The sequence below is a fragment of the Stigmatopora argus genome, chromosome 9 (genome assembly GCF_051989625.1).
Source record: "Stigmatopora argus isolate UIUO_Sarg chromosome 9, RoL_Sarg_1.0, whole genome shotgun sequence".
Lineage (NCBI taxonomy): Eukaryota > Metazoa > Chordata > Actinopteri > Syngnathiformes > Syngnathidae > Stigmatopora > Stigmatopora argus.
Window position 1 is genome coordinate 17,901,745 of NC_135395.1, and position 19,597 is coordinate 17,921,341.

The window sequence follows — 19,597 nt, forward strand, 5'->3', positions numbered from 1 at the left end:
AATAGATTTGTCTACTAGTGATAAACTAATTAGTGGGAAGGGGCATCTTGGCCAGAGAAAGAACCATTTTTTTTAAATGATTGGCTGCCATTGAAGGCTTCAACTTGCCACATGATTGGACAGCAATGATTGTCAATATAATTGAAATAGCTCATTTAAAAAAATAGCATTTAGTTTGTTTTGTCTGTGATTGGCTGTCAACCAATTCAGGGTCTCCCTTGCCTACTTCCCATAGTTAACCACCCTCATATAAACGGCGCAAAAGAGTACTGAAAATGGTATTTAGTATTTTTTCAGTTTCCATATCCAAATAATATTTAAGTTTGGCTATTACTGCATCGTATAGTTTGTCAGTACATATAATCTGCTTAATAAATAGATTTATTTTCAAATTTGGAGGCAGATATGTTGGTAGTTCGTAGAGGGCTGAAATCAGTTAATGGCATTTCATTTTTTTTTTGAATTGGCTGAAATTGATTTATTTTTCTGGTGATGTCCGCAGGTTCAAAACTGGGGGCAAAACATATTTTCAGGCCAAAAGGTCAAAAGTAAAATAATGACTTGGCATGATAGTCGTTATCATTCTGCTGGGTTTTTAGGAGCTTGAGGGGGAAAGTCATATATTTTCACGGGGAACCTCACTTTGAGACATTGTAGCAAGGAAATTTGAAAGTAAAATATGTCTTTTCACGCTGCAGGCATCATAAAACATCTGACACAAGATCAACGCGTTGGTTGTCTGAGCTCGTTCGTTAAAATGCGCCAGCATTTCGGCAGGCGTGGACGGATTGCGTTATGTGTACTAGCCATGTCTGTCATACATGTGAGGAAGGACTAAGTTCATGTTCATTTTTTTTTGACTGAGTGGGTGGTTTTCAAAGAATAAGCAAGCTTTTGTGAGACTAATTGAAAATATAATTGCGGCAATGCTTTGCAATGCATAACCTTCCACTTATAATATTTGTGTTTTCTACCCGTCTATTTTCTGGCCCTATTTGCATTTTTTTAACGTCGCCCCGAGCGTTTAGCGTTACACCAAAAACATTGGGACAATGGCGAGAATGTTTCAAATTTCCAAAATGCTACTTGGCTGACACTTTTGGGCAAATTTGCATAAATTACAGTGCATAAAATTCACAAAATCTAGGTGAGCAAAAGTTTTTCAGACAGTTTTTGGGTAAAAATCTATGATTATAATTCTGTCAAAAACATTTCCACACATTTTTATGCCTATTCCACAAAAAAGTTTCATTCAAATGTGAAAAAATCTCTTTGGTGATCATTATTTTGGACAAAAAAAAGAACCAAAATCACATAATTTCTCTTGAAATTGCATTTTAGGTACTAATATAATTTTTCACTGCAATTAATTCATTCATTACTTTACACCACTTATCACAAATATGGTGCTACATTGACTTATTGCAAAAACACACAAACGCATGACAGGATCCACCAAATTTTAATTTAAGAAAGACAGCAGCAGAATTGCCATTCACAAGCCACGGCGCGTTTAACGGCTCCACGCAGACGTAATCACACACTATAAACACACACTATTAACACACCTACAATAATAGTAGTAGCAGACCTTTTTCTTTTCTTTGGATGAGCAATTAGTGCTCTCATTTTACACTACTTGCATATAATTTGTTTCATATTGTGTGTTTGCAAAGGTGTCATCAGCACAGTGGCCGCTTTGGATCGGGAAGACAAGGCCGAGCACATTGTGGAGGTGAGGCCGCTTTTTACTTTGGAATTCCTTTCAAGTCTACAATGTCATTTTTAAGTTTTTTTTTTTCTCCATTTATTACACACATAGCTGTCAACCTCAGCCAATTGCTCCCCTTATTAATGATTGCAATTCCGTACAAATGCAACGCGGCACAAATTTTCTCACATAGGGCGCACTTAAAAGTCTAAAATTTTCTACAAAGTGGACGGGTGGCCAATCAGTATGCACTAAATTCAAGATTGTGTCGATGTCGCTGTATGACGCTGACAGCTTGACTATCTGGGTACATTGCTTGCTGACGCGCTATATTTATGTAGTGAAAAGGGTGCAAGTGTGAAAGGGGAATACGCAATCCGAATTAGAGCCAAAATGTGGAAGACGAGATCACTTTTACAAAAAAACCTACTTTTTGTAAAACATTTTTCCCGTACAAAAGTTGTTATACAGCGTACACAATTTGAAATTATCAACAAAAAAAAAACGTATACAATACGGGTAAAACGTATAAGTTGACAGGAAGAAAATGAAGGAGATTAGGCGCACCAATGGGTATAAAGTTTTTGCCCAAAACTGCAGGGGTCGTACTTAGACAAAGTGAGCCAGAAATGCTTTAAAATCAACAGCAAATATGATGGCAGTGACGCAAAATCAACAGTAAATGATCTTGAAGTACCACAAAAGTACCAAAACAAACACTGACAGGGATAGGCATCCAATTCATTTCAACTTGGAGAACTGGCTGTGAAGGCTCATGTTTGAGTGCATTGACTGCGCTAGATGTCTAACCTGACAACAACAACAACAAATCTGAGCTGATTTTTTTTTTTCCCCCCTCCTGTCAGGTCATCGTGTCAGACAACGGCCATCCTTCCCTGCGCTCCACGGCCACCGTGGTGGTCCGCGTGCTGGATGACAACGACAACCGTCCCCGCTTCACGGACAAACTCTTCCACGTCAAGCTTCCGGCCCAGCTTCGGCAAGACGGCCCAGTGGAAGTCTGCCGAACCGTCGCCCGCGACGAAGACGAGGGAGCCAACGCCGACGTGACGTACGGGCTACAAGACGACCACGATGGCGATTTCCAAATCCACCCCTCCACCGGTTGGGTGACCTCACTGGGAGATTTCTGGCCCGGAAATTACACCATCCTCACGGTATCTTACACTTTCATTTCTTTGATAACTAACCTCTTTTATACCTTTTATACATAGTCATTCATTTTTCTGTACCACTTATTCTCACAAGGGTCACGGGGGGTGCTGGAGCCTATCCCAGCCAACTAGGCAAAGTGTGGAGACACAAAGAAAGTATATTCAAAAATCTCTTTGGTCTAAAAAAGCATGCAAAATAGTGGTATAAGTAACAGAAAGATGTGAAAATAGAGAATTAAAAATGAAGAATCCTACAAAATGTGTGCAGAAAATTATTATAAAGGAAACATGTATGACCAAAGTTGGACAAGATATGAAACATTTACAACACACAACAGCTAGAAAGCAAACAACAAATTAGCCTACTTGAGTTTGCTCACATTAACGTGTTAATATGTCCAATATTGGCCGTTTTGTTGTGGTAGATTAAAGCGACAGACTCGGGCAGCCCGTCGCTTTGGTCGGCGGCCAGATTGGACATCGAGTGGGTGTCTCCCGAGCCCCCCTCCGCCGAGCCAATCGCCTTTGAGGAACCCCATTTCACTTTTGCTGTCATGGAAACGGAGCCCGTCACGCACATGGTGGGCATCATCATGACGGAGAACTACGGCCTGCGCTGGTTCCGCATCGTGGGTAAGATATGGCGTCTTTTCCCCGCCATTTCTTCATTTTATGACCTTGTTTTCAAGTTTTCTGCCATGCGGCAAGTTTTAACTGCATTTTTTTTTGCTTTTGCCCAATTGCTTTTTGACAAATGAACGTCTATCGCCCCTCTTAATCTAAGATTAACTTGTGGCAAACAAGTTAGACATAGAGCAAAAATAAAAAACGTTATTTTCCCTTCACAAAACAGCGATTCAATCTACTAAATTATTTTTTAGATATCATTTATTATTTGTTCTTCATGGCCCCTGGCGAATTTCAGTGCATTTTAAGAGAGAATAAAAATAAGAGGAACATGAAACGAGGCAAAGTATATAGCCAAAGTATTTACAAAATATGATAAGAAGCAGAGCCGCATGCGGCTCGAGAGCCGCGTGTTCGCCACCCCTGGTCTAAATGAATTGCACGTCAAGGGCAGCCGGGAAATGAACACTGAAGTGAAAACAAACTCATTTAAAGGAAGTTACCCGTTAGATAACGACCGAAACAATTTTTGTGATGATTTTGTTTTTGCCGTCTCGGGAAGTCTCCATTTGTCTCTCCGAGATATCATGCGGGACCTTAAGAGCGATAAGAGATGGGAGGAAGTAGCAGAAAGAGGGAGAGATAAAAGGGGAAGAAAAATATATCAAAAGAGGGAGAGCGTGCACCAATAGAATTACTTGACGCTACGCTATCAGATGGAAGAGAGAAAGTATCCCGCTGACAAAAGACAGAGATACGGCGACATCCTGTCAGATAGTCAATCAATTTAGAAATGTGTAATGGGGAGATAGACCGGATTGGATTGGGAATGTGAAAATGCTAGACTCATTACAATTCAAAATATAGCGCCGTGCCGACCAGAGTAACGAGAATAAAGCTAAACGCTATTCCCCAATGGATGGAAAATGATAGACCTCCAGAGAAATGATGCTGTTTAATAGCATGGAGATAACTAGATTTACAAAATAGGTGGACACTAGAGAGAATATTAGCCTAAAAAAATGAAACAAACAGAAAAAATGGTGATTTAAGAAGCCGGAAATAACACAAAATATTGCAATTATGAACGGAAGCTAAATCAAATTCTTTAGAAGTAAGTAGAATTGAAAAGAAAAAAACTATTTGAAAGAATGCTGTAGATAACTTTGAGGAATAGATATTATGAAAAGTGCAAAAAGAAGAATATCAAAGTCACAAGTTTGTAGAAAATAAAGCAAAGTGTTAAAACACAAATAAAGTATATGCAAAAATATCTTTGGTTTAAGAAAGCGTGCAAAATAGTGGTAGAAGTGACACAAAGGTGTGAATATAGAGAATTCAAAATAAAGAATCCTACAAAATTTGTGCAGAAAAAAGCCTATAAAGGGCACATGTATGACCCAAAAACTTTTTGAAAGAATACTGTAGATAAATTTAGACTAGATGACAACCTTGCTGCATTTACGCACAGAATTGTTGCGCTGAAATTTACTCATGGTCTTCGAGGAGGACGTTGTGATCTTTAAAAAGGTTAGATTCCCTTTTTTTAACCCACGTATTGCTAATTATCGTATGGCCACATTGTGAGATCATCGTTATCGCAAGTCTTGCTTTACAATTTGCATCTTATCGGAAGGTGTTTCCAAACAGAAAATCAATGTCGCTAATTAATCACACAAGTTTTCACTTCTTTTGTTAAGGCCCAACTAACTAAAACAAGAAAAGTCGATGGAATATTGATCGAGTGAGTCTTTGCTGTGTGTGTCTGACTTAAAGGGAAAAAGACTGGTCATTCAATAAAAACACCTGTTTTATGCATTAGTGTCCTACTCCTTTAATACTATTATGTGGTATTTGGGTCATTTGTGTTGTCTGATAGAAATGAAGAGTAAAAATAAGCAACAAAAGTGAAATACAAGCCTCAATCTTCCACTTATGCATAATCATATGATTGATTTTCAGCGCTTACTCATGATAACAGACACTTGATAGATACGATCACTCGTCGCCTTCATAACAGCCGGCGTTTGCATTTTTTTTCGTCCATCAGCGGGTGATGAGCAAAAAGACTTTGACATCCAGAGGAACTCGGGCACCATCTCCATCGCCCGCCGACTGGACGCCGCCCGTCGCTCCAACTACAATCTGACGGTGCAGGTCACCGACGGTCATCGCAACGCCACCGTACAGGTTGGTTTAATATCAAATTCAATGTTTTTATTGTCATTATGCAAGTAGAATGAGATTTAAAGCTTTCGTGATACGTTCAAGGTCAACCCCAATAAGTATCGATACGCCCCTGCCAAAATATGTTTTTTTTTTAACAGGGTCGTACCAAAATGTTCCACTAGAGCAGGGGTCGGGAACCTTTTTGACGAAGAGAGCCACAAACAATTGATATTTTCCAATGTTATTCCTTGTGAGCCATACTACAAATTTAAAAGTCAAAATACATACATGTAAACGAGTGCGTTTTCAATTTTTTTTTGTAATTTCCCCACTTTTAAAGTGGAAAAATATGAATATTGTTTAAAAGATTCTTATACTGTTGCTAATCAATGAGAGGATGCATTCCAGAAGAGTCTACTGCAAAAAGAAGAAGATTAAAGCAGTTCTAGATGTAATATGTCAGTTCTGTCACCAGCAATTTGCATATTTTAGCTCACAGGTTAGCAAAGAGCCAGATGCACCCATCAAAAGAGCCACATGTGGCTCCCGAGCCATAGGTTCCCTACCCCTGCACTAGACCAACAAAATAATGAACTCAGCCAATTACATTAAGACTAAATCTATATTTTTCTTTTTTTGGGAGGTTGGGGTGATTTTTTTCCCCTTAGTTTTGTGGTTTTATGTAGTTTTTCTGCAGTTTTAAGATACTTATTTTTTTGTTTCTTTCTTTTTTTTCAGCGAAAGACAATTTCTGTGCTTTCCAGCATTGATTTTAGTTTGATATTTTTGTTAACAGTTATATCGTAGATTGATATCTTAACCGTGTATTGATAATTACTATGTCGCCGTGTTGTGAGATCATTTTTATTGTGATTGTTTGCCAAAAATTGACGCTTTTTATGTTGGAATACAAGGAAACAACATGAGGAAGAAAAAAAAAAAGTTTGCGGCAGAATGTTTTTTCCGCTTTATTTGTTTCCTTCGCACTTTATCAGCAAAGCGCCCTTCTCACCTTCCCATAGCGAGAGAAAAAAAAAAATGACGGATGCGCTGTTTGCACACTGGAGTCAGTGCAATAATAAACCAGCATTTTTGTCAGTTGTTTTTGTTTCCTCAATATTGCATGCTATTCCCTTAAACTGGATACTGTCGCCCCTTGACCCCCTTCCATTTCAGGCCTACGTTCGTGTCCTGGACATGAACGAACATCGGCCCGTCTTCCTCAAGACACACTACGAGGTGCGGTTTGTTTCAGTATACATATTAAAAACAAAACAAAAAAGGCCTTTATAAAGTCAGGTAGGTCTTGACAAGGGTTATTTACATAGCGAGAAGTTGAGCGACCGATCCTTGTTTGTGCCAGGTGAGGATCCCCGAGGACACGGCGGCGTGGAAGGACATCCTGCACGTGGCGGCAAAGGACGCAGACGCCAACAGCAAGTTGGTCTTCTCCATCCACAGCAGCCTGCACCCCCTCAGCCACAAATTGTTCCACCTGGATCCAAAGAGCGGCGTCTTGGCCACCACCGAAAAACTGGACTATGAGACCATCGCCCTGCACACGCTCATCATTATGGTAACACTACCTCCAATTTGATACTATATTATTGTCTTCCAAATAAATCATCCTTCTTTTTTTCTTCAATATTTTTATTGACTCTTGTGGATCAGGCCCAATATTATTGAATTAAGATGTATTTTGTGATAATAGAGTGTTCAAATTAAATAAAATGAATCAATTTATTGAAGGATTTTTTACGCAGGAAAAAACAGCAGCTGGTTCAATAGAATATTTCAAAATGCTAATTTAAAATGAGAAGCCATGATTAATACAAATGTCAAGAATACTAAATAAAAGAGGGCTATAATTATTAATAATAAATAATATTATATGAATAATAATAAAAACGGTTATGTTAACAAATGCTTATTTAGGCTCTTGTTCTCCATTTTGCTATTCTTACTTTAATGTATGCGTGTTCCATTTTTCCGATCAAAAAATACGCAAATTTAAAAAAAAAGAAAGGTTATTGACAATTTTTTAGGCCATAGTTAACAATAATAAATCATATTATATAAATAATAATAAAAACGGTTATGTTAACAACGCTTATTTAGCCTGTTGTTCTCCATTTTGCTATTTTTACTTTAATGTATGTGTGTTCCTTTTTTCTGATCGAAAAATACGCTAATTAAAAAATATCAAAGATTATTGTAATAAATTGGGGGTAAAAAAAAATAAAGACAAAGCCTGCGTGTACCTCATGTAGCTTAACTCTTTGGTTGCCATTGACAACGATCGACAACCAATCCATTTGATCCGTCAGCCAAATTTACGCAATGTCCTCTTTTAGGTGCGTGACCAGGAGATCCCAGTCAAGAGAAACTTTGCCAAGGTGGTCGTGCACGTAGAGGACTGCAACGACCACGCGCCCGCCTTCCTCAGCACGCGCTACGAGGCCGTGGTCTCCAACGTGGCGCCTGCTGGTTTTGAGGTGGTCCGCGTCAAGGCTCTGGATGGAGACGCGGGCAGCAACGCTGACGTTGCCTACTCCTTGCATTCGGGTGAGTGTCAATCATTTCATTTATTCATAGCAGCCGTTTATCTGAACAAAACTTTGACTTTTTCACTTACCGGCCGGTCACTTGGTGAATTTTGTGAGCGGACATCTGCGTCGTGACCCGTCAAATATATAAATAGAAATTAAGTATGCATGCCGAGAGTTGCCGAAGGCCAGGTGCTTACGCGCTGAATCATCTTCTCCATTAATATTCAAGACGAGAAGACGAGTAGTATCTATTCGTGTTTTTGGTACAGTTTTGGCATCATTTTTTATTTTTCTGAACAAAAACAAGCAACAATGATAAATACTGTTGACTTTTCAGGGTGGTTGAATTAAGGGTGTCAAACCTCGATATGATAGGAATTCCAATATAAAGTGATAAAGGTACTCTAGGAATACTTCAGAGCTAAATTTCTGTGAAGAATTAGATTAGATCAAACTTTATTAATCCCATACTTCAAATTCACTTTGTTGCAGTAACAAGGTGAAAACACAGACACAGGAAAATACATTCTCGACATAAATAATTAAAAATAAATAAGTAAATAAATAAATACGCGTGTTACACGAAAAATACATACACACCCACACACATACATATATATATATACATATATATATATATATATATACATATATACATACATATATACACATATATACACTTATATGTATATGTATTAATGTATATGTCTATATATATATTCATGTATATACATACATATATACATACATAAACATATATATACATATATGTATATTTGTATATATAGATATATACATATATACACTTGTATGTATATGTATTAATGTGTATATATGTACACATATCTGTATGTATATGTGTATGTATATGTATGTGTATGTGTGTGTACTTGTGTGTGCGTGTGTGTGTGTATGTGCATGTGCATGTGCATGTGCATGTGTATGTGCATGTGTATGTGCATGTGTATATGTATGTGTATATGTATGTGTATATGTATGTGTATATGTATGTGTATATGTATGTGTATATGTATATATGTATGTGTGTATATGTATATATATACATGTGTATATATGTGTATATATATGTATATGTAGCAACACTATAAATTTAATCAAATCTAATATTCTTTTACCGAAATGAGTCTTTCTTAACGCATTGGCTGCTAGTGACAAAGATAGCCGCCCAAATAATTTCAACCGGGAGAACTGACTTGACCGCATATTTTCAGACCCGACCGCGGGCCGCCTGATTTTGCGGATCTGACGATACCTCAGAGAACGGGGAAAAAAAATGCACCTTGAAATGTAAAATCAATAGATGCTCACCGCCTAAATTAAATTCTCAGCTCACGGCAACATTAAGACGCTTCAAAGTACATTTTGCCACTTTTTCCTTTGGCGCCATCCAACGTTATCTCCTTAAGAGCTCCGTTCCGTGTTCAAGGACGGCGAGATGACACCCCGGAGAGCCTTCCTCAATTTCCTCCCCCGGCGTTCATTTCATGTTTGGGATTTCCTGAGCTCAAGCCAGCTCACTGTAGCTGTTTTATTGTTTCATTCTCACGGCGCCCGGAATGTCACGGAACAAATACCTCCCGGCTTTGGCGGCGGATTTGTCTGTGATCCCCCCAGCACAATGAAAATATAAAGAGCCTACCTGGGTGTGATTTATGTGTTAGTTCCCCGGACAAAGCTTTTGTCTGCTGCCGGCTTATTGTTCACGCAGCGTTTTCTGCCAAATAAAAAATGGAAGGGAGAATCACGGCAAGCGGGCGCCATAAACAAACGTGGCTTTACCATCAAGTGATTGATGACCGCGCATCAATACAGATTGGGAAGCAGTACCATTGTACAGTAACGGGCGCCATTACTCTCGCTTGGATGCCAACACCGAGTTTACAAACAGTCGAGAACCAACAAAAACGAGATTGCAATTGCGGCTCAAAATTCACCAGCTCACCCATTGGCTCTTCCCGACTGTTAAGTTTATTCTGGGATGTTTCTATATGTTTTGTAAGCATTTTTAATAGGTAATAAAGCTATAAATTAAATTAAATTAATTAACAAGAGGACGCTTTCCCCCACAGCTGCTTTCGAGTCCAGTTAATTGTTTTCAGGACTATTGACGGCAACAAACCCCTTGTTCCAGGCCAAGGATTCTGGTCTACGAAGGACTCATAAATTGCTTTGACTGGGACGCCGGCAGTTTACCTTATAAAGAAATTATTATGCTTACTTCTGCAAATTCTTACACGGTAGTTTTCGGTTTCGCAGTTGTTTTTTTTTACCTTAAGGGTGTTATTCGGTTAGCTCAGGGGTCGGGAACCTTTTTGACGAAGAGAGCCACAAACAATTCATATTTTCCAATGTTATTCCTTGTGAGCCATACTACGAATTTAAAAGTCAAAATACATACATGTAAACGAGTGCCTTTTCATTTTTTTTTGTAATTTCACCACTTTTAAAGTGGAAAAAATGAATATTTTTTATAAGATTCTTATGCTGTTGCTAATCAATGAGATAATGCATTCCATAAGAGTCTACTGCGAAAAAAATGAAGATTAAAGCAAAAAAAATGAAGATTAAAGCAGTTCTAGATGTAATATCTCAGTTCTGTCACCAGCGATTACCATATTTTAGCTCACAGGTTGGCAAAGAGCCAGATGCACCCATCAAAAGAGCCACATGTGGCTCCCGAGCCATAGGTTCCCTACCCCTGGGTTAGCTTATGCAATTGTTTTGAATCAGATTACATTAAATGTTTTCAGTACGTCGCGACTAAATACAGAGAAGAGAATACTGCTCGACAGAATCCTTTTGAACGAAGCCGCGTTATGAGTGATTTCTCCTTGCAAGTTGTAATCGGTGTATGTCAACGATGTCTTCCTGTTTAATTAAATATTACTAATAATGATTAAATGGTATTTATGATTATTCCATCACCGACTAACGGGGATGCCCAATTAGAATTCACGCATGGACACTTGTTGGCGATTTGTCGGGCAACGCGGCGATAAAATCCAACGTTGACGCTTTCTTCGCTTTCTCTCGCCAGGTAACGTCAACAACATCTTCTCCATCGATCAGGTCTTGGGCACTATCAGGGTGTCCAAGCCGTTGGAGGCGCTAGACCAGCATCAGGACCCGTTTCACCTGACCGTCAAGGCTAGCGACCAAGGCTTCCCCAAGCGCAGCGATATCTGCTCCGTCCACATCCACGTTCGCGTGTCCGACCGCACCCCGCCGGTCTTCGCCGATGACGAGTATCTGGCGGAAATTAGCGAGCGTAGCGGCTCGGGCACGCCGGTCCTGGCCGTCTCCGCCTCCAGCCCGGCGGCGGTCCACTACGAGATCGAGAGCGGCGACCCCGACGGGGTTTTTCACGTGGACCGATACAGCGGGCTGATCACGACCCGGAAGCAACTAGATTTTGAAACCCGCGCCTCCTACGCCCTCAACGTTTCGGCGTCCACCAGTTCGGGCGCCGTGGCGACCAGGACAGTTCACATCTACGTGATGGACGAGAACGACAACGCCCCCATTTTTACTCGGCCAGAGTACGAAGGGTGGATCGGCGAGGCGGCGCACGTCAACAGCCTGGTGACGACGGAAGAAAACACGCCTTTGGTGGTCCAAGCTTCCGACGCGGACGAAGACGCAAATGCGCTCCTGGTCTTCGAGATCCTGGAAGAGGAGGCCCGGGAGGTTTTCCGTGTTGACACCGACACGGGGGCCATCTTGCTAGCGGCACCCTTGGACTTTGAAAGCGTGGCAGAGTACCGTTTCAGCGTGCAGGTGAGGGATTCGGGCCAACCGCCGCTCTACGCAACGCGACCCGTCAGGATCACCGTGCGCATCCGGGACGTCAACGACTGCGTACCGCAGTTCACCGCCACCACCTACGAGTCGGCCGTCATCTTCCCGCCGATGCCGGGCACGGAGGTGACGACGGTGGCGGCCCACGACGTCGACTCGACCGTCTCCTACGCCATCGCCGAGGGGGATCTCCACGACGTCTTTTCCATTCACCCCACCGCCGGCGTCATCACCGTGAGCAAAATGTCGGAGCCATTCAAGCCGTTTTACCAGCTGGTGGTCACCGCTTGGGACGGCCTTCACGAAGCCTCGGCCGTCGTCAGGCTGAACGTGACCAACGTCACCGAGAGCGGCCTAAGCTTTCGGCAAAAAACGTATTCGGCGAGCGTTTCGGAAAACCTGAAGAGCGTGGAAAAAATAGCGGCCCTCAAACCAACGGGGTCTTACCTGAACGAGCCTCTTTCGTACTCAATCTTGAACCCAATGGGGAGATTTGCAATCTCCCGGACCTCCGGGATCATGGAGACTACGGGCGTGGCGTTTGACCGGGAAGAAACCGACGCCTACGACGTGGTGGTGATGCTACGGGACGGAAGAACTCCGCCCAGGACGGCCACCGCGCTGCTCAAAGTCTTTATAGACGACGTCAATGACCATCCGCCGATGTTCCTCAACCTGCCGTCTTCAATGGCGGTGTCCGAAGACGTGGAACCGGGAGATGTTCTGTACCAGGTCAAGGCCGAGGACCGAGACCTAGGCGAAAATGGATCCATCGTGTACTCCCTGGAGGACGATTACGACTTCTTCAGGATTGATCCGGATTTGGGCGACATCTCCCTTCAGAGGCCTTTGGATTTCGACGCCCGGAGCAAGTACGTCTTGACCGTCCTGGCGTCGGACGAAGGCGACCCCGGTCACGTGAGCGAGGCGCAGCTCAGTATTCAAGTCAGGAATCGGACTAACCCGGTTTTCCAAACTCTCTTGTACCCTCTCAAAGTCCCCGAAAACGTCCCTCCCTTTACCACCATCCTACACGTTCAGGCCCGGAATCCCGAAGGCTATCGCCTGATTTACAATTTGGAAGCCAACGCATCCAAGCACTTTCACGTGGACTTTAAAACGGGAGCGTTGACGGTGACCAAGCCGCTGGATTACGAGATCCAGACCCTCCACGTCCTAACGGTGCGGGCCACCGACTCTGTGAGCGGCGCCTATTCCGAGGCATCCATCCAAGTGGAAGTGGAAGACGTGAACGACAACGCCCCCTCTTTCTCGCAACAGAAGTACACCGCCGGCATCGCGGAGGGTCTCCCCGCCGGGTCTTCTGTTCTGCAGTTGTCCGCCTCCGATCTGGACTCCGGCAGGAACAAAGATCTGACATTTCACATGGCGAGGACGGACGGAAACGAGAGCCTTTTCTTCGACGTCGACCGTCAGAGTGGACTAGTTTTCACCAAGCAGGTCCTAGACCATGAAAAGACGCCTCACTTCCAGTTGAAAGTTCAAGTGGTGGACAACGGCAGCGTGGCCCTCAGCGGCGAGGCGGTCATCTCCGTCGACGTCGCGGACATCAACGACAATCCTCCGGACTTTGCGAGCTCCCATTTCCAAGCCTCGCTGGACGAATCGGCAAAATGCGGCCACATCGTCATCAAGATCCAGGCGTCCGACCCGGATGCCGCGGACGCCAACCGCCTGGAGTACAAAATCCTCACGGGCAACGACGGGCGCTACTTCAACATCAACGAGACGTCCGGGATCATCACTTTCTCCAACATCTGCAAGAGGAACCTCGAGCCGTACTACAACCTGACGGTGGCGGTGTCGGACGGCGTGTTCCAGAAGAGCGCGCCGGTCGACATCGACATGATCAACAGCAACAGACACAGCCCGTCCTTCCGTCAGAGCACCTACGAGGCGGAGCTTAGCGAGAACGCCGAGGCGGGCACCCGCGTCATCCAGCTGGCGGCCGTCGACCCGGACGACGGGCCGTACGGCAGCGTGGACTACAGCATCGTAAACAGGCTGGCGGACGAGAACTTTGCCATCCACGCCGACGGGCAGATCGTCACCACAAAACCGCTGGATAGAGAAAACCCCGACCAGAGGGTCTTTGCCATAAAGGTCATGGCGAAGGACGGCGGCGGGAAAGTGGCCTTCTGCACCGTGAAAATTATCCTGGCCGACGACAACGACAACATCCCGCAGTTCAAGGCGTCCCGGTACGACGTCGCCATTCAGTCCACCGTCAACAAAGGCTCCCCCGTCATTCAACTTCTGGCGTACGACGCCGACGATGGCAAAAATGCGGACATAACTTACAGCGTGGACGAAGCGGAAGGCGCGACGGAGGACGTGATCGAGATCAATCCCTTCTCCGGCGTGGTCAGCGTCAAGGAAAGCCTGCTCGGAATGGAGAACAAGATCTTTCATTTCAAAGTCAAGGCCCGCGACGGCAGCCTCCCCTTTTACAACTCCACCGTCCCGGTCCAAGTCAAAGTACTCCCCCCGGAGGTCCCCCTCCCCAAGTTCGCCGAGCCCCTCTACAGCTTCTCCGCCGCCGAGGACACCCCCGTCGGCACGGAGATCGGCTCGGTGAAAGCCGACGCCAACGTGCCGCTCATTTACAGCCTGGTGGACGGCAACACGGTGGAGGGCAACCGGGACAAGGTTTTCGGTCTGGACAGAGAAAGCGGGACTTTACTGTTGGAGAAGATGGTGGACCACGAGAGTACCAAGTGGTACCACATCGACGTGCTGGCTCAGGGCCACCGGAACGGCACCGACGTGGCCTCGCTGGTATCGGTCAGCATCCAGGTTCGGGACGTCAACGACAACCGGCCGGCGTTTGACGCCGATCCCTACCGGGCTTATCTGGCGGAGAACATGCCCGCGGGCACCACCGTCATCCAAGTGACGGCTAACGACCCGGACGCGGACGCCAACGGCCTAGTCACGTACAGCTTGGAGTCGTTGCCCGACGACGACCCCGACGTCACCGACTTGTTCTCCATCGACGGCGACAGCGGCTGGATCGTGACCACGCGGCAGGCCGACTGCGAGGCCTCCAGGCTGCATCGCTTCCACGTGCTGGCCACCGACCACGGCGGCGACTCCAAGCTGTCGTCCAGCGTCCTGGTGGAGGTGACGGTGACGGACGAGAACGACAGCCCGCCCGTCTTTTCCCGGACCGCCTACCGCGGCTCGGTGGTGGAGAACGGCCGACCCGGTGAGGTCATTGTCTCCATGACGACCGCCGACGCCGACGTCTCGCTGGAGAACCGCCTGGTCACCTGCTACATCACTGGTGAGTCGTCAGTTTGTAAATCCGGTATAAAACGCCAAAGGCGTCGAATGACGAATGAGTGTCCTCTGACGATTCAAATAATCCCCCCCCAAAAACAGCGAGTTTTACATTGTGCCCGCCGGGCATTCGTACGTGCGTCATCCTTGCGTCCAACTACCAATTAGCTGACGTCAATAATAAAACCATGGACGCAATCCCGTTAATTGCCTGTCGATAAGTAGCAATATGATTCTCATCGGGGCGATGACAAGGTAGTCGCGGGACGTGAATACCAACGTGTCGCGTCCCCCGCAGCCAACAACAACGAAAAAACAAAGGCTGACATTCATGCAAATCTTCTTTATTTCCCCCTCAGACAGCCTAACATGCTCAAAAGGGAGATGGCTGTCAAAACACACTTTTTGAAAAAGTCGAACCGTAGTATTAATGTAGCTCCGTTTATTCCTGAAGGCAAAGGCATTCAAATCATGTGACTGCTTCGCCAGGAATGACTAATACTTTGTGTGCATCTCAACATCCGTTTGCTAAAAACATTATTTATCAAACATATGCCTTTGCACAATTCTATGCGTTCAAGTCGATAGATCGATATACTATGTTGATATAACTTGATGAAATTCTTCACAAAATGTGTACGCTAAAAGATTAATACAACAATGCAAAAAAATACGTGAACATTGCATTTATTAATGATTTATTGTCTGGTATATTGAGTCGAGGTTGCTTTTATTGTCGTTATACAAGTAAAATGAGATTTAAAGCTTCACCACAAGGTGCACTAATAACAACAAACAAACAGACAAATAGATAGTCAATATATAATAACAATAACTAATAAATAAATCATTAAATAAGTAATAGATAAATAAGTAGCCAATAACATAAATAAGTAGCCAATAACATAAATAAGTAGCCAATAGTGCACAAATCACAACCACAAACAAACAAATGAACAGATAAATAATCAATAAATAAGTAGTCAACATAATAAATAAGTAGTCGACATAATAAATAAGTAGTCGACATAATAAATAAGTAGTCGACATAATAAATAAGTAGTCGACATAATAAATAAGTAGTCGACATAATAAATAAGTAGTCGACATAATAAATAAGTAGTCAACATAATAAATAAGTAGTCAACATAATAAATAAGTAGTCAACATAATAAATAAGTAGTCAACATAATAAATAAGTAGTAGTCAACATAGATAAGTAGTCAACATAGATAAGTAGTCAACATAGATAAGTAGTCAACATAGATAAGTAGTCAACATAGATAAGTAGTCAACATAGATAAGTAGTCAACATAGATAAGTAGTCAACATAGATAAGTAGTCAACATAGATAAGTAGTCAACATAGATAAGTAGTCAACATTATAAATAAGTAGTCGAGAAAATAAATAAGTAGGCAACATAATAAATAAGTAGTAGTGAACATAGATAAGTAGTCAACATAATAAATAAGTAGTCAAGAAAATAAATAAGCAGTCAACATAATAAATAAGTAGTCAACATAATAAATAAGTAGTAGTGAACATAGATAAGTAGTCAACATAATAAATAAGCAGTCAACATAATAAATAAGCAGTCAACATAATAAATAAGCAGTCAACATAATAAATAAGTAGTCAACATGAGCATACAGTTCAACATCCATTGCACTAGAGATGGAGCGCAAATGCAACAAATGCACTCATTAAAAGTCAAAGCGTCATTCCTAAAATGTAATAAATAGCAAAGTGCTTGATGTTTAGTAAGAACCTTTTGGAGTTGGATATTTTGGAAGCCAGGAAAAAAGTCTTTTGAAAACAAAGTGCCTCGAACGCAGGCATTCATTTCAAATGAAGCCAATTGTCTTTAATTGAGCCGCAGCTCTGAACAAACTCGTACGAATAATAATCAATCACCGAGCAATCGAAACAACCTGCGGAGCGGCAAACCGCTTTGAAAATATTAATAAGATGTATGCTTTTCATGCATTAATGCCCAGATTTTCCGGAAGGAGGAGTGGAAGGTGTGAGGTGGAGCATAAAAGTCATCTCCACCACATCTCTTATGGGCAATATTATTTACATAATATGGATATTTGCAGTAGATTATTTGGAAGGAGAGGATGCCCTTTCTGGAGAAACTTTATGGTGATTCTCGTATCAATTTGGGGTTTTCGCTTTACTTTCTTGTTAAAAAAACTAACATTTTCGTTGTTTTTTTTTTTTTGCGAGTTTTTAAAAATTATTTGTAATTTTTTTGGTGCGGATGACGGTGTTGAATTGGATTTTGTTATCGTTTATTTTCAGTTGTCTGCTAATATTTTCCAGTGGATAGTGTCTACATTTGAGTTTGAGTTAATAAAGGGACAGCACGTATTTATGAACATATTCATATTCATGTTAATGAACACATATTTGTAAATATGTAAGATTGTAGCCCAGGGCTAATTTCCATCTTAATTCCCGTGTGCAGGTTGAAGGTAAACCATGACACATATACACACAAAATACAAGTAGCACAGTTTTGCAATTTTGAATGCTTTGGCTTTCCTATTGAAAAATATGTCAAATTTTGCTCCAGCACCCCCCGTGACCCTATTGAGGATACACGGTTCAGAAAACAAACAAATACCATTTTGCTGTAACCTTATAGCAGAAATTGAAAGCCTGTGCCGTGTGAAATTTTAAACATGAATTTAGGAGTTGGAACGCTGAAAATGCGCAAATATATGTGCATAAATATTTATTATATGTGAGAAGCTTTGCTTTGCAAAGCATCCCCACAACAAGATGCATAAGCGTGCTCTTGCATTATTCATGCGTTAACAGGTTGATGTATTTTTTGTGTGTGCCACAGATGGAGACCCACTGGGCCACTTCGCCGTGATCCATCGTGACGAGGGCGAGTGGGGTTTGATAGCCAAAGAGCCGCTGGACCGCGAGGCCAACGCCGCCTACTCGCTCACCATCACCGCCACCGACGGAAAATTCCAGACGCCCGTCGAAGTGCGCGTGGACGTGCTAGACCGTAACGACAACACGCCGGAATGCCAACAGGTCACACAAAGTATAGAAAATGTCATATTGCGTGTTATCGTCCATTGTCCCCGTAAATACTATAATAGACTTTGATATTGCCATACCTTTGCGAATGTTAACCCTAATTTGGGGGATGCGATTTTCAACGAACAATAACATTGAAAGTGTCCAATTTCAAAATGCAAAATGCGGGCCTTCAGACATTTTTTGTTTCCAGAGTGACTTACACAAAACTTGTACACATTGTTTTACCGTTCCAGCAAAATCTGACAAATGTATGCAAAAACATGGTTACCTCACAAGGCACAGAATCAATACTTTTCCGCTATTAATTACTACAAATGTTGTTCATAAAAATGTGGAAATCCACGCTGAAACTCTTAAACAGAAGAAAAAAAAGTTTTATACAGTTTTATACTTATACAGTAACACCCTGATTATCGCGTTTTCACTTATCACGAATTAGCATTTTTTTTTTCCTCTATTAATTATTATTATAATTTTTTTAAGTTCATAAAAAATTGAAAATCCACGATGAAACTCATAAGCAGAAAAAAATAAAGTTTTATACAGTTTTATACTTATACAGTAACCCCCTGATTATCGCATTTACACTTATCACGAATTTGCGTTTTTTTCCACTATTTATTATTAGTATTATTTTTAAGTTCATAAAAATGTGAAAATCCACGATGAAACTCGTAAGCGGAAGAAAAATAAAGTTTTATACAGTTTTATACTTATACAGTAACCCCCTGATTATCGTGTTTTCACTTATCACGAATTTGCAATTTTTTCCCACTATTAATTATTATTAGAATTTTTTTAAGTTCATAAAAATGTGAAAATCCACCCTGAAACTCGTAAGCAGAAGCCACTCTTGCCACTAGGACTCAGCACTGAAGAAAAAAAAAGTTATAATAGGGGTAACCCTACTTGACGATTTTTCAATTATGGTGGCCATGTCTGGTCTACATGAACCGCGATATTCGAGGGATTACTGTATCGTGTGTGTATCGTAACAGTGATCCTGTGTATTTCAGTTGGTGTATTCAGAGGACGTAATGGAAAATTTGCCATCCGGCACGTTCGTGTTGAAAGTGGAAGCATCGGACGCTGACGAGGGCCTCAATTCTCTGATTTCCTTTAGTCTGCACGGTCCAGATGCAGACCAGTTCCACCTGGACCACGCCACCGGTAAGATATT

At 42.4% G+C, this 19,597-nt stretch overlaps 1 protein-coding gene across 1 annotated transcript in view; it reads left to right on the forward strand.

Annotated features, from left to right (window-relative positions):
* The window catches only part of fat2 (FAT atypical cadherin 2), a 70,088-nt gene that overhangs the window by 16,185 nt on the left and 34,306 nt on the right, over nucleotides 1-19,597 (forward strand). Inside the window, exons 4-13 of the mRNA XM_077609269.1 lie at nucleotides 1,677-1,735; nucleotides 2,578-2,889; nucleotides 3,312-3,519; nucleotides 5,564-5,703; nucleotides 6,859-6,921; nucleotides 7,046-7,258; nucleotides 8,037-8,247; nucleotides 11,290-15,357; nucleotides 18,209-18,408; nucleotides 19,434-19,587. Coding sequence (XP_077465395.1) covers nucleotides 1,677-1,735; nucleotides 2,578-2,889; nucleotides 3,312-3,519; nucleotides 5,564-5,703; nucleotides 6,859-6,921; nucleotides 7,046-7,258; nucleotides 8,037-8,247; nucleotides 11,290-15,357; nucleotides 18,209-18,408; nucleotides 19,434-19,587 — 5,628 coding nt within the window. The remainder of the gene's footprint in view (nucleotides 1-1,676; nucleotides 1,736-2,577; nucleotides 2,890-3,311; nucleotides 3,520-5,563; nucleotides 5,704-6,858; nucleotides 6,922-7,045; nucleotides 7,259-8,036; nucleotides 8,248-11,289; nucleotides 15,358-18,208; nucleotides 18,409-19,433; nucleotides 19,588-19,597) is intronic.